At 39.1% G+C, this 13,398-nt stretch overlaps 1 protein-coding gene across 1 annotated transcript in view; it reads right to left on the reverse strand.

The window, feature by feature from the left end:
- Positions 1-4,327: 4,327 nt before the first annotated feature.
- Positions 4,328-13,398, reverse strand: part of cacnb3a (calcium channel, voltage-dependent, beta 3a) — a 28,959-nt gene continuing 19,888 nt past the window's right edge. The window contains exons 9-14 of the mRNA XM_012865955.3: positions 13,005-13,063; positions 12,817-12,917; positions 12,582-12,733; positions 12,394-12,489; positions 10,858-11,028; positions 4,328-4,796 (exon numbers count right to left, since the gene is read on the reverse strand). Coding sequence (XP_012721409.2) covers positions 4,377-4,796; positions 10,858-11,028; positions 12,394-12,489; positions 12,582-12,733; positions 12,817-12,917; positions 13,005-13,063 — 999 coding nt within the window. The 3' untranslated portion in view covers positions 4,328-4,376. The remainder of the gene's footprint in view (positions 4,797-10,857; positions 11,029-12,393; positions 12,490-12,581; positions 12,734-12,816; positions 12,918-13,004; positions 13,064-13,398) is intronic.

Genomic DNA, 13,398 nt, shown 5'->3' on the forward strand with positions numbered 1-13,398 from the left:
GATAATTAAGTCTAAAATATGCCCCTGCTTGTGTGTTGGCTGTTTAACATTCTGAGTTAAACCAAAGTTTCTAAAAACCAAAAACCAAAAGGTTGAAGAGATGAAATGCAAAAGTATCATTATTTGTCTTTGAATGTCTGTAAAATACAGACTTTTTGTGAATATATTATTGGCCTCCTTTGCAGTTGGCATCACATAATCTGCCATTTAAAATGTCCCTGTTTGCCTTACACTGGCATTTATTTGCAGCCCCTCAACTTTGAACAAGGGGCTCCTGTGCCTTTAAGATGTCCATCACTAACAGCCCCTCTCTTCTCTGATTGGTCGTTTTATGCAGGCCAATGAAAAGAGCAAACTACATTTTCAAAAACATTATTCAAAGCTGCCAGTGACATTCAGCTTCATGTTTGTAGGTTTGTAGCCGTAGCTAATCTTAAGTCTCCGTCTTCAATAAGAACAATTTACCAACTATTTTTTTTTCCTGGTTTACCTTTCCGTTTCTGTGTCCATTGAATTTGAAATGATACCAAAATATTATGCAATAAAGTTTTTTGCATATATATCTCAAGCGGAGCTCTATAGCGAAAGCAGTAATGCTCCACTTGTGAAAGTAAATCTGTTGGGCTCACTTTGGCATTAAGAAAGTTTATTTAGTGCTACGCTGCCAGACAGGAGACGTTTATATATATATATATATATATATATATATATATATATATATATATATATATATATATATATATATATATATATATATATACAACCAATGATCTTATAAAATACAGACAACTCAAACAATTAAAAGTACATAAAATGTCATGTTTATTTAGTTTAAGTCATATTTCACGTAGCATCGTAAATCTATTTTCCAATAGAAAGCATTCTATACAGCTTCAGGCAAGAAAAGGTCTCACTTTTTACATCTTTATCTGTCTCTTGAGGAACAGAAGGGAAGAGGCGTGTTGGGGTCACGCTAGCACGCTGTGGTAGTCTGGTGGATATATGGTTATATTTAGTGCAGTTATTGCATTACAAAGCAACCATCCCAAAAAACAAAGTAGTGCAATTTTTTTTTCTACTCACACAAAAAAGGAAGTCCAGATGGTCTAAGGCGTTTAGAGTTTTTCAATGTTAGGCTTCATATTGCATACAGAATAAGACAGAGAAAATTAAATCAGAACCCTTGTAAAAATTGTGCTTCAAAATTGAAAAACCTCAACTGCGTTATCAGTTCCTAAATTGGTCCGCTTCAAAAAAAACATAGTCCGCCAAAATATAAGGAAAGTAGCTAATTGTTGGGCTAAGACATGCAGGATCCACTGATTTTTGTCACAGTCTTGATCTGGGACCGTTTTCTGTTGAAGACAAATTAAAGGTGCGGTGAGCAAGTACCGTGGTGAAATCTCCTCATATTGAGGCGTTTGGAGGGAGAAACTAATTATCAGGGATTTGTTATTGTAGTGAGGAGTGAGTAGCCCCAAAGACAAGACTATCATCACTACAAGACGACAAGTAGAGTCAGAACCAAAGCGTTACTGAAATACTTAACTGTTAAAAGAAACAATCAGAAGTTCATGCAACACTTGCATAGATTTTTTTCTTTTACTTTTTTAAACCATGCTGATTTTTTTTTTTGTCTCTTTAAATATACAGAACACTAGATAAATACCTGTGACACATGGAAGCAGTGAACGAGTAAACATTGACCCTGTGTAGGAACAGAGATGGGTCGTTGCTCGCCGGCGTCACGTCCAACCCGACGTTGGCTCGTGGACTGAAAACGGCGCGGCGGTTTTAGGAAGGCCAGGGCAGCCAAAATGTGTGACTTTTTCCACATCTTTGCTCTGTTGCTGGAATGTTTGCGTGTAAACAAGCCGTTGTTTGCACAGTCTCTGTGCGTTGATGGTGTAAAGGAAAACCGTTGTGAATACAACAAGTTAGCAATGTGCCAATGCACAAACAACATGAAGTGCTTAAAGCCTTTAAAAATGAACAAAGTCAAGTGTTTGTGTCCCTCCTGGGTTTCCCTAAGCTGTCAGTCAGTTTCTGCATGGAAGGCCAGCAGGGCCACCAACATGTGACTTTTCACATCTTGGATACCACTGAAGTGTTTTTCTGTGCGTTAGGTACGTACTTTAACCACATATATACACACACATATACACATATGTGTGTGTATAGGTGTGTGTATATATACACATATATATATATATATATATATATATATATATATATATATATATATATATATATATATATATATATATATATATATATTATATATAGTACGTACCTAACGCACAGAAAAACACTTCAGTGGTCACATGTTGGTGGCCCTGCTATATATATATATATATATATATATATATATATATATATATATATATATATATATATATATATATATATATATATATATATATATATATTTTTTTTTTTTTTTTTTTTTTTTTTTTTTTCTGGCCTTTTTTGTATTTACATTCTGTTTTCCCATTTTGTTTTATATATATATATATATATATATATATATATATATATATATATATATTTTTTTTTTTTTTTTTTTTTTTTTCTTTTTTTTTTTTCTGGCCTCCCTGGCTTTCCATACTCGAACAGACTGACCTGTTTATGGAAGGCAAGTAGAGCCACAAACACTTTTTTTTTTTAAAGTTGTTGAGTGGCTGACATCTTTTCGCATTAAAAACCATTAATGCGTGCGTCCATCCATCCCTTGGCTTCCATTTCTCTGAGATCAGGTCGCAGGGAGAACAGGTCCAGGCTAGAAACCCAGACATCCCTCTCCCACAGCGACCTCCTCCGGCTCATTCTGGGGGATTCCCCAGCATCCCCAGGCCAGACAGGACAAAACGTCCATCCGGCGTGTTCTGGGCCTTCCCTGGTGTCTCCTCTCAGTGGGACGTGCCTGGAAAACCTCCTCAAGGGAGGCGCTCAAGGGGCATCCTGATGAGATGCCCGAACCGCCTCAACGTCTGCACTGATGCGTATCAGCAACGCGCAGACAACACATCTTCACACTCTATCGCATTCACACTCAAAAAGGTCACGGGTTATTGGCACTCCTGGCCTCCCACACAGGAACGGACTGACACGGCGTCACGGGGTGCTACGGGTCCTTAAGAAGCCCGACGCGTTCGTAACGTGGAGTTGAGGACTTGACACCTGAGGATCCGCCTTTGTACGAACCAGCCTTTAAAACTGCAGAATTCACAGAAGTGATGCCCTGTTTTCCACAGAGGGTGCGATCTGTGCGCAAACTGTGGATGCTACAATCAGTAAACGTGCTACAATCGAATTACGTTGCGATTGGTCGGGTCAGAGGAAACCGGGTGGTGCTGGAGGTGCAAAAGGCATGCGAGCGTACATTCGATGAAGCACTGATTCGAAAAGGAGCTGCGGCTGAGCAGCTTGTGCTTGATACATGTGAATGACTTGATGTAAACAAAGATTTTGGCAAAGAATTGGTTACATGGAACCCTCCCTTCCCTGGTTGTATTTACATTCTGTTTTCCCATTTTGTTTTTATTTATATATATATATATATATATATATATATATATATATATATATATATATATATATATATATATATATATATATATATATATAATAATTATTATTATTTTTTTTTTAGAGGTGCTAGTGATTGTGCAACAGCAAAGACAAGGGATGTCCAGAAGGTACATCCCTGTTGGTGACATGAGGTGCTGTGTATACAAATGGATGGCAAAGCAATATCTGCCCCTAACCGCTAAGAACAAATAAATCAGCAATGGAAAATAAAACAGGCGCCCATTCAGTATATACATTGAATTCAAATGCATTACCATTAACCCCAAGTGGATTAAAACACGGGACATTCCTACGTTGGTTTATTCCGTAAAGGTCATTCACTTCCTGTACTGCCGTAATGTGCAAATCGTCTTGAAATAATTACACATGCAATAGTAAAGATAGTTAAAAGTCTTAGGAATTTTAAGGCCAGTATATGCGACATCCTACGATAGAGAGACCTCCGGCGAAGCAGCTAACGTCTGAGTCTGCATTCAGCTGGTAGCCTGAAACCGGTCTGTTTGCAGAGGTGGATAGCCCTGTTGAAATTTAACTGTAATTGTTTAACCCCAGAGAGATGAGTGTTCACCTCAATTAAATAAAATAGGAGGCTGCAGGAATAAGAACTAGATCACTGATTAACAATCACTGGCTGTAAAGTATAGAGTTTGATAAGGTTTTTTTTTCTTCCAAAGTTTAAATAATTAAGTTTTGATCTGTGCATCAGTCAGTGGGCTTAGGGAGAGAAAGGGGGGGGGGGGGGGGGGGACCTTATTAGTAACCTGGAGGCCAGAGGGGGGCCTGTCTCAGTAGTTGTCTCGGGGCCAGGGGCGGCTGCGCTGGCGGTTGTTCCTCTGGTTGTGACCTTGCTGGGCTTCGCGCTGGAGCAGCCTGTCCTGTGACTCGTGGCCGTTGGTGCTGTGGTCGCTGCCGGGATGCCCTCGGTGAGCGGGGTACCTGTCCCTGTATGAGCGGCTATGACAGGGGGAGGCGTAACCATCCTCTTCCTCCTCCTCCTCCTCTTCTTCCTCCTCCTCCTCCTCCTCTTCGTCCTCCTCGACCCCCGTGTGGCACGGGCTTCCCCTCTGGCCATGGGACAAGGAGTCGCTGGCCTCATCAGATGGCATGAGACTGTCCTGCTCCAGCGGAGAGTGGGCCTCCTCACCAGCCTCCTCCTCCTCGCCCTCCAGGCCCACTGCCGCTCGGGGCTGCGTCTGGTTCTTGTTCTGCAGAATTGAGATTGTCATGAAGAAAGGAACGAAGGTAAAGAATACACCAAAAAAAACAAAAAACTTTTAGAGTATCTCAAAGGAATAGTTCAGATTTTTAGGGATTTAGGTCCTATGAAGTTGTAATCGATACCAGTTCCCTGACCTGCCGTGGGCATTTGTGAATTTGTACAAAAGTAGACGGATCTGTGAGCAAACAGGAGGTGGAAACCTTACAGGTAATCAGATGGAACCTGCCTCCACCGCCACTCTCTTAAAACAACCCATTGTAGCTGATTTTGTTGAACTTCAAACATAAAACGTTCAAAATGGTTAGATCTGTAGGATAGATGCTACATTTGTAAGATATTAAACTGTTGTGAAAGGCTGCAAATTGTAAAAGCTAATCTGATAGTTTTTTTTTTGGTAAACACATCAAGTATGTGCTATCTTAGCATGGTTCACGTGAAAACAAAAAACCTGTAGAAATTACTCGCCAACAATGCATCAAAGATGCAAATAAATAATATAAAAAGGGTTTATTGCTCCCCTGGCCCTCCACATAGCGATGTCAGTCTGTTCTGTTCATGTACGGAAAGCCGAGAGGGACAAACTCATTTTATGCATAAACGGCACACCATTAAAACTGTTTAAATTAACTGCGAGTTGTGCAAAAGGCTGATGTGCATATCTACAGCTAGATGTTTTTGTAATTGCATAAAGTACTGTGTCTTAATTAAACATAGTTTATGCATAACCTAAAGCATAAAGACGCCACACACATCATGTGAACGATCAAAGACCAAAGATGAGCAGAAAGTCATTTTGTTTGGCCCTCCTGTCCTCGTTTATTACTGCGCCTCTGATCCGTGAGCCTTTTTGATGCTGACAAGTAGGAACATGTCACAGTTATTCATCAAGTGTTTTTTTTTTTTTTTTTTGATTTAGCCAATCGGCTTAGTATGTCAAATAAAACAATGAGGCAACAATGATCGGCTGATCAGGTGAATTGCTACTGCCAGTATCTTTAGCTTTAGTGAGACGGATGTTGTTCAGTTACATTAAAAAAAAGCAGCAACAAACTTACAGCCTCTTATGAAGGTGTGGATTATCTTCAGATCTGCTACTGTTGTATCCCATGGACAGGAAAAAACATCAGTTTTTAGTAGCTTTAAATTGCAATAATCAACTAAGACAGGGTCCATCTGAATAACGGTTAGCGTTTCCCTGCTCTGACCATTCTTACGCTTTTCTAAAAACTCATGACCGTTCTACAACACAACAGGGAAAACATCACAGATGACAGCTTCACAGAACCTTAAAATTACCCTTTGAGACTTCAACATCAGGCAGAAGGCAGGCTGAAAAAAAAACTACAAACACTGGATGTGAAAAGGAACCTGAAGAAGTCAATCTTAAAGGATAAGAACTGCTTTTAATTTTACCTTGGTGCATGATTCCTTTAAGTATTTATCCTGGTCATAGGTCATGCAAGCATTGAACTCAGTTAGATCACTGACTTGGAAATACAGTGGATCAATATGCTTTTGCTCAAAGATTTGTTAGATTTGGAAACACGTTTCTTAAATACTGCAATTCAGGTTTTTGTGATTTATTTTTTACTCCCCAATTATTTTTTTTTACGAATCTGTAGAGGGCCCATGCTTGCATGACACGTGGTGCCACAATAGTCACACTAATGAGAAATATGACAGGTAAAATAAAAGCAAAATTACCCATTAAAACCAGTCTGACAAGCCAAAATGTCACTTTGAAAGAGCAACATTTTGCTGCAGTTGTTTCTCCTCTCCACACCCAACACAGAAACCCAAAACTAAAGAGATTCAGACCAACGTCTGCTTTGCTGGGATACTTAATGGCAGATTAACAGGCTTATCTGAAGATGGTGAACAATAAGGCTGTATTATTAATAACAATAACGCTAATGACTAAAAATCCAGTAAAGATTTACTTTTTTCCCCCCAGTTTAATCAGAATGACCAGCCGTCAAGACTGATCATCTCCTTAGAGAAGGAACCTTGCAAAGACATTTCAATATCTAGCCTGTGAGAAGGCTGCCAGTGGTCATAATGTTATGGTTGATGCACAGATATTTGAAAATACATATTCAATCATTTCAGATAGTGCTTTTGGTTTATGCTTTCTTAATAATTGTACTTTAAGTCAGATAACTCCAATTTTCTGTCATGAATTCAAATAAAAACGATGAAGACAAAATATGACGTCATTGTCTTCATGATTTCACAGTGATTTGAATCAAATCACCATGAGCTTAACTAAATACATTGATTATCGCTAAAAACTACAAAGCTTAACCAGGAGGATCAACTGGATGAGGTCAGTAGCTCTTCAACCAGATTATTCTGGAAAAAATAACCCAGAAAAGCAAAAAAAATAAAATAAAATAAAATAAAAAGATAGGCCTTTATAATCAGGACTAAAAAGAATAAACTATTTCACAAACTCTGGCAAAAAAGTATGAAATAATTACTACTAGAGGATATTTAATCAGTTATTTCCTGTTTTTGGCAAAAAAAATACTGGAGAAATAAGAGAGAGGTTGTAGATTTAACAGCTAAAAATACAGGATTTTAAAGATTCCCAAAAATGTACAAAAGGTGTTGTAAAAAAGTTTTTGCCCACTCCTGATTTATTGTTTTCCTTTGCATGTTTGCGTCAAACAAATTTAAATATAAGTCAAAGACAACACAAGTAAACACAAAATGCAGTTTTGAAACATAGGTTTCTATTATTAAGGGAGTAAAAAAAATCTAAACCTACATGTTCCTGTGTGTGAAAAGGTGATTGTTCCCTAAACCTAATAATTGTTTGGGCCGCTTAGCAGCAACAACTGCTATCAAGTCTTTTCCAGCGGTGTGGAGAAATCTCAGCACACCCATCTTTACAGAATCGCTGTAATTTAGCCACATTGGAGAGTTTTCCAGCATGAACAGCCTTTTTAAGGTCACGCCACATTATCTCCATAAGATTCAGTGCTTTGACTAGGCCACTCCCCTTTTTCACACAGGGCCATGTAGGTATGGATTTTGTTTTCCTTTAATAATAAAAACCTTAATTTAAATACCGGATTTTGCGTTTACTTGTATTGTCTCTAACTTATATTTAAATTAGTTTCATGTCCTGAAACACGCGCGGGTGACAAACATGCAAAAGCATAAGAAATCAGGATGGAGGCAAACACTTTTTCACACCTCTGTAGTGGTTCGGTGGCAGTTCACGTAGAAATGGGACCCTTGGCAAGCCGCTTCTTCTGCCTCACCCCAAAACCAATAAAAATGCGAGAAATGAGCAGATGAGTGGGATACAACCCAGTGCAGTCCCACAGAAAGCACTTAACATAGCAAAGTTGTCAGCAGTAAGCCTGCGATGCCGAGTTCCAATTAATGACATATGCAAAAAAAAAAAAGCTATAGAAAATCTATTTAGGGCACAGCTGACAGATAAGCTATGTTTTATTATGTAGTACCTGCGTGCCTTTCGAATGGCACCCTAGGAAACTACCAATATGGCCCGAAAAAAATAAAAAATAAAAAAATACCACTGTGGGAATTTTAAGCCTTTTAGTTGAACAGGTACTTGGTACGTAGATTCAAAGTACAAGGGAATTCCATATGTTTAATATATTTGGTTAGAAGATTATAAGAAGGTATTTGCTTTTATGAAGCCGTTATGTTTGTCTGTTAAATAAAATTTTTTGTCTCATCTGTGATTACTTTTCGTTTTGCTGCAAAGTAAAGCAACTGAATGAATATCCTCCAACAGTAATGAATTTTTTCTTTCTTTCTGTTTTTGCAAGATGTTGCTGCATAAATGCTGCTAACCAACAGGGACAGATCGGTTTCTCTTTAAGGAGTGAACATAAACATAGAATGGTAAATAATGGATGACTGAAAACAAAAGAAGTAAAATCCATGCAGCTCAGATTTAGTTTAAACACAAATGTGCATTGGATTTGGCAATGATCAGGGTTAGGATATACATCAATGTTGACTTTAACCGACAAAAATTAAAAATAATATTTTTATAGCTGCTTCATTATCTGAAATATTTTAACCATAACACTAACCATAAACACTATTCAATTATATGTCACTTTAAACTATTAAAACACTGATTATGTGACGATTTCATGGGCTCTGCCCTTCTACTGTTTATAGGGGGGTATTTTTTAAATTTAGTGGATGAGAAAACCCTGCATAATTTCATATCATTTAATTTTTAACGCCGTTATAGCTGTCTCTGAGTGGCAGTAACAGTGGAGTTCATTGAATAGATAAGTATCTTTTTCCACTAGTCATTGACAGGTGAAAAACACAACTGCACAATGTTTTTCTCTGCTCAGAACGAGGTGTTCAAAACAAAGCTGGCTGGCGTAAGATATAAGATGTACAGTGTCCTGAGTCTGACTAAGTTAATAGTGATTTTTGCAACATTTCTTTACCAGACAGCCTGGAAAGTGGCAATATTTTTAACTAATACCTTGCCGTATCATTTATCCGTACTAAAAAACAAGTGAAGCAGCTGAACAGATTCTCTAACCACGTACTGTTGGTCCCAGGACGGGGATAGAGATAGAATAAGCTCAGTGCATTGAGTTTCTTAGTTTCCCGGTAAATACACACGTTAAGCCAGGAGTCAGCAACCTTTTTAATTCAAAAAGCCACTTTTGACTCCACTGCTACAACATACAATTTGCCAAAAAAGCTAAATTTTATAAATTAGATGTTTTATTTTGAAGGCTGAGGGAATCAAACTAAAACGAGCCATTTAACTTTTACAAAGAAGAAAAAAAAACTTTGGATTTTGTAGAATGAGGCCTGCTGAGTGATCCCTTTCCATAAATATGGAAAATAAAGAAAGATAGGTAGCAGAGTTAAACATATAAACTTTAACATACTTTTAAAAGCCTTTTACCATTGGAGCCCTTCTGTTGCAGACATTCTATGCTGCTTTTGCATAAAAATACAAAATACTTCCTAAATCCACCCTGTCTTATTTCGTTTATAATTAAAACCTTTCTCATTAGGTTTTAAAAGAGCCACAGTGGAGGGGCCAAGGGGCAACACGTGGTTGTGGAGCCGCCGGTTTCAAACCCCTGGATTAAACGCTGATCAGATTTATTTTTATAGGTACTGCTGTATGTGCCATGGTAAGCACACCGCAAAAACTAATCTAAAAATAAATAAAATGTTCTTAAAGTTAGTGTATTTGTCCTTGATTTCAGCAGGTAAATAAGATTATCTGCCAATGGAATGAGTATTTATACCCCTAAAATAAGATAATTGGATATACTGCAGTTGAAATAAGATGATGGAGATTAATTGTTCCTGTTTTAAGTGCAAAAATCTGATTCCATTGGCAAATCATCTTATTTACCGGCTCAAATAAAGGACAAATACATTTTAAGAACATTTTACTTATTTTTAGTTCCGTTTTTGCAGTGCAGGAACAGCATACAGAAAGCATGCTTGGAGAGGACGAACACTAGTGAAACAAAAATGAAATGACAGGGACATTCTGTTGTTTCACCAGCTTTTTGTCTCACGTTTTGCATCAGAAATGGTGCTTTACTGCATTATGAATCCCCCCCCCTAAAAGCTTGTAAAACAGGGATTTGCCTAAAACCATCAAACAAAGTACAAAATGCATGGTGCAATTAATAAAACAAACAAACAAAACCATTTTTCTCTGGCGAGACCTGAGTGAATAAAGCACGGTTCATTCACTGTCTCGGCCGCCGTCAGGATGGTGTGTGAAAAGGAAGAGGGGGGTGGGTGCACATACATAACATATAAACCCCACTACTCACCCCGTTTTTGTAAGCGATCATTCAATTAATCCCTGTGTTTCAGAAAACTGCAAAAGTGTCAAGCAGGCGATGAGCGAGAGGACAGACGGGACAACTTGAGACAAATCAAAACACGTGAGCGAGTCTGAGATGGCAACAGTGGGTAGAAACAGTGGCAACATTTACCTTGAGAAGAACAAGAGCCTTTAACAAGCATTACAAGCTGTGAATTTGGGTGCATGAACCTACCTGCAGGCTGGAGATGGCTGAGGGCGGGGTCATGAGACTCTGCTCCAGTAAGGGGTTCAGAGGGGTGTTTCCAGGCAGGTGAGTGGCACGCCAGTAGATCTCCAGGTACTCCGCCAAATGCTCACAAGCATCTTCTAACTGGTTCTCATCCAAAATGACATCAAACATATCCTGCAATAGAACACATTAATACTGTCATATTAAAAAAAAAGAAAAAGAAATATACTTTAAAAAGGAGACATATCCATTTTTTAGCCCATACATTTCATTGGACACTTGTAGTCTCTAGCAGAGCAGAACGTTTTAAGTTAGTCTGTGCAGATGCTGCTTTGCTATATCTATATAATCTGTTAGGGTCATATCTTTCCAGCGGTTCAGTTTTTTTTTAATCCGTTTTCTACTATGTTTTATTTATTTTTTTAACAATTACACCTATATTGTAAATTTGTATATTTTTTTTTTGCCCGCAATTTTGTAGTCCAACAACTAGGATGGCAAAATGACAATTGGATAGTTGAAAATGATTGGTTGTTGGGCATATTAACCCATACAATTCATTGCACTGGCCCCCTGCAGACGACAAAAATGGACAAACGGGGTGAAGTGGAATGCTATGCAACCTGGAGGGGGATGGGGGGGGGGGTGCATTTAAAGAGACGGCACCAAACTGAGTTGCTCTCAGACAAACCTCAAAGCAGGGTTAAAAAGGGGAACCGTGGGTCAGCAATTGATGAGATGCCACCTGTCAGTAAATCCTGGACGCTCGTTAGTAACTGACCAATCAGCGACCGCAATTTGTTCCCAAAGTGAAACGCCCTTTACCCTAAGCTGCAGGCCTTTTACCTAACAGCATTGTCGGTCATTTTGCATTAGGAAAGCATCGTGGTGAGAGGGACTTTGTTAAAAAACACCGGTGAAAATGGTTAAATGTCACTATGGAAAGCGCAGTTCAAACACTGTTTTCCTGGAGGGAAGAGAGTCAATTGGATTTGAAAATATGGACTTAAATAAATCACACTTGACTTTTACATTGTTTTTCACAGCTGGTAAATAATTTTAAAATGCACTTTTCTGACAGAAAAAAAACCCTTAAACAAAAACACAACTACCTCATATGGATGAAGACGTGCAATTTGGAAAAACGGGGCGTGATTGAAAGTTGTTTTAAAACACCTTTCATATATGCTACATATTAGCTTTATGGGCTTAAATTTGAGATGGAGAACTTGCTTTTACTTCTTTTGTTTTGGGTGACCATTGTGTTACACACTGAAGCCAGAGTTATGAGCTTCCATGTGAGCAATTGTCATACTTTCATGTAAGAGACAGAAAACTCCAGACACCTAATATGAATAAATTAAACAGTGAGGTCTGTCAGATGCAGCAGCTCTGACTTAAACAGGGGTAGGTATGGATTAATACACAGTTGTTAGCGGTGATTATTAAATTAGAAACCTAGCTCATGCGGGATGAACAATAAGCAGTTGCTCGTTGTGAATATAAAGCTCCTGGGCAAGCAAAGAGTGGAGCACTCACAGGGGGGCACTGAGAGAGTTTGTCTGCAGCCATCATCTGCACATTCAGGTGCTTGCTCTGAGACTTCCCCCTGGATTTGACCAGCCTCTGCAGCACCTGAGAGACAAAAAAAACAAAAAACAAACAACGTAGTCGGAAAACCGCAAGGATGAGACAGCCCGAAGACGACGAGCCAGAGCAGCACGCACCTTTGGCGAAGAAACTTTAACGTAGACGATGATGGGAGCGAGGGACGTTTTAGCGAGCTGGGCTGGGTGGTTGATGGTGTCGGCGTCCAGAACCACCAGCTGCAAGGTTTTGGCAAGCTCAAATATCCTCTCAATCTCACTCTGAACCTCCGCTGCACAGATGAGACACACTTTGCTAAAAACGTCCTTCATCACTACAGCGAAAGCATCTTTGAGCAGACGCCGGCTCTGTTACCGAGGCTGGAGCGGGTGTTGGATCTCTCCATTATGGGTCTTTTGTTCAGCACGGATCTCTTGGCTAAGGACAGGTCGGCAGTTACACGGGTGATCGAGATCCTGTAAATGTGATCAAATAAAAGTAAACGCAAGGATTTGGAAACGCTCGTTAACTACGTGACTCAAAACACTGCAAGTTATACTGACCTTCCTTCAAATCTGTGTTTGAGAAAGTCGAAAAGAGCTTTCTGCATCATGTCTGTCACCTGGAGGAGACAAAAATCGCATCTGTTCAAACGCAAATTGTGATGCCAAGAAGGATTGTTCAGTATGTATCAGATGTGGTCAGCGTGTAGAACAGGGCGCCTGCAGCTGGAAGGGGCGCCAACTCCTCACACAGTGAAACTCGTCTTTGACGTGCAGATTATTTTATATTACTTTTTTTTATCTTTTCTTTCTTTCTATGTCACATTGAAAAAAGTGCTGCCCCGGTCAGCTGCCCAGTTCGCCCTTCCAAAAACTTCTATTTGCATATTTATTATTTTATTTTTGAGGAGGTGGCGCCCCCTTGTGGCACAGTGCCTACTCCAGACGATGGCAA

This window comes from Fundulus heteroclitus, chromosome 1 (assembly GCF_011125445.2).
Source record: "Fundulus heteroclitus isolate FHET01 chromosome 1, MU-UCD_Fhet_4.1, whole genome shotgun sequence".
NCBI classification, from domain to species: domain Eukaryota; kingdom Metazoa; phylum Chordata; class Actinopteri; order Cyprinodontiformes; family Fundulidae; genus Fundulus; species Fundulus heteroclitus.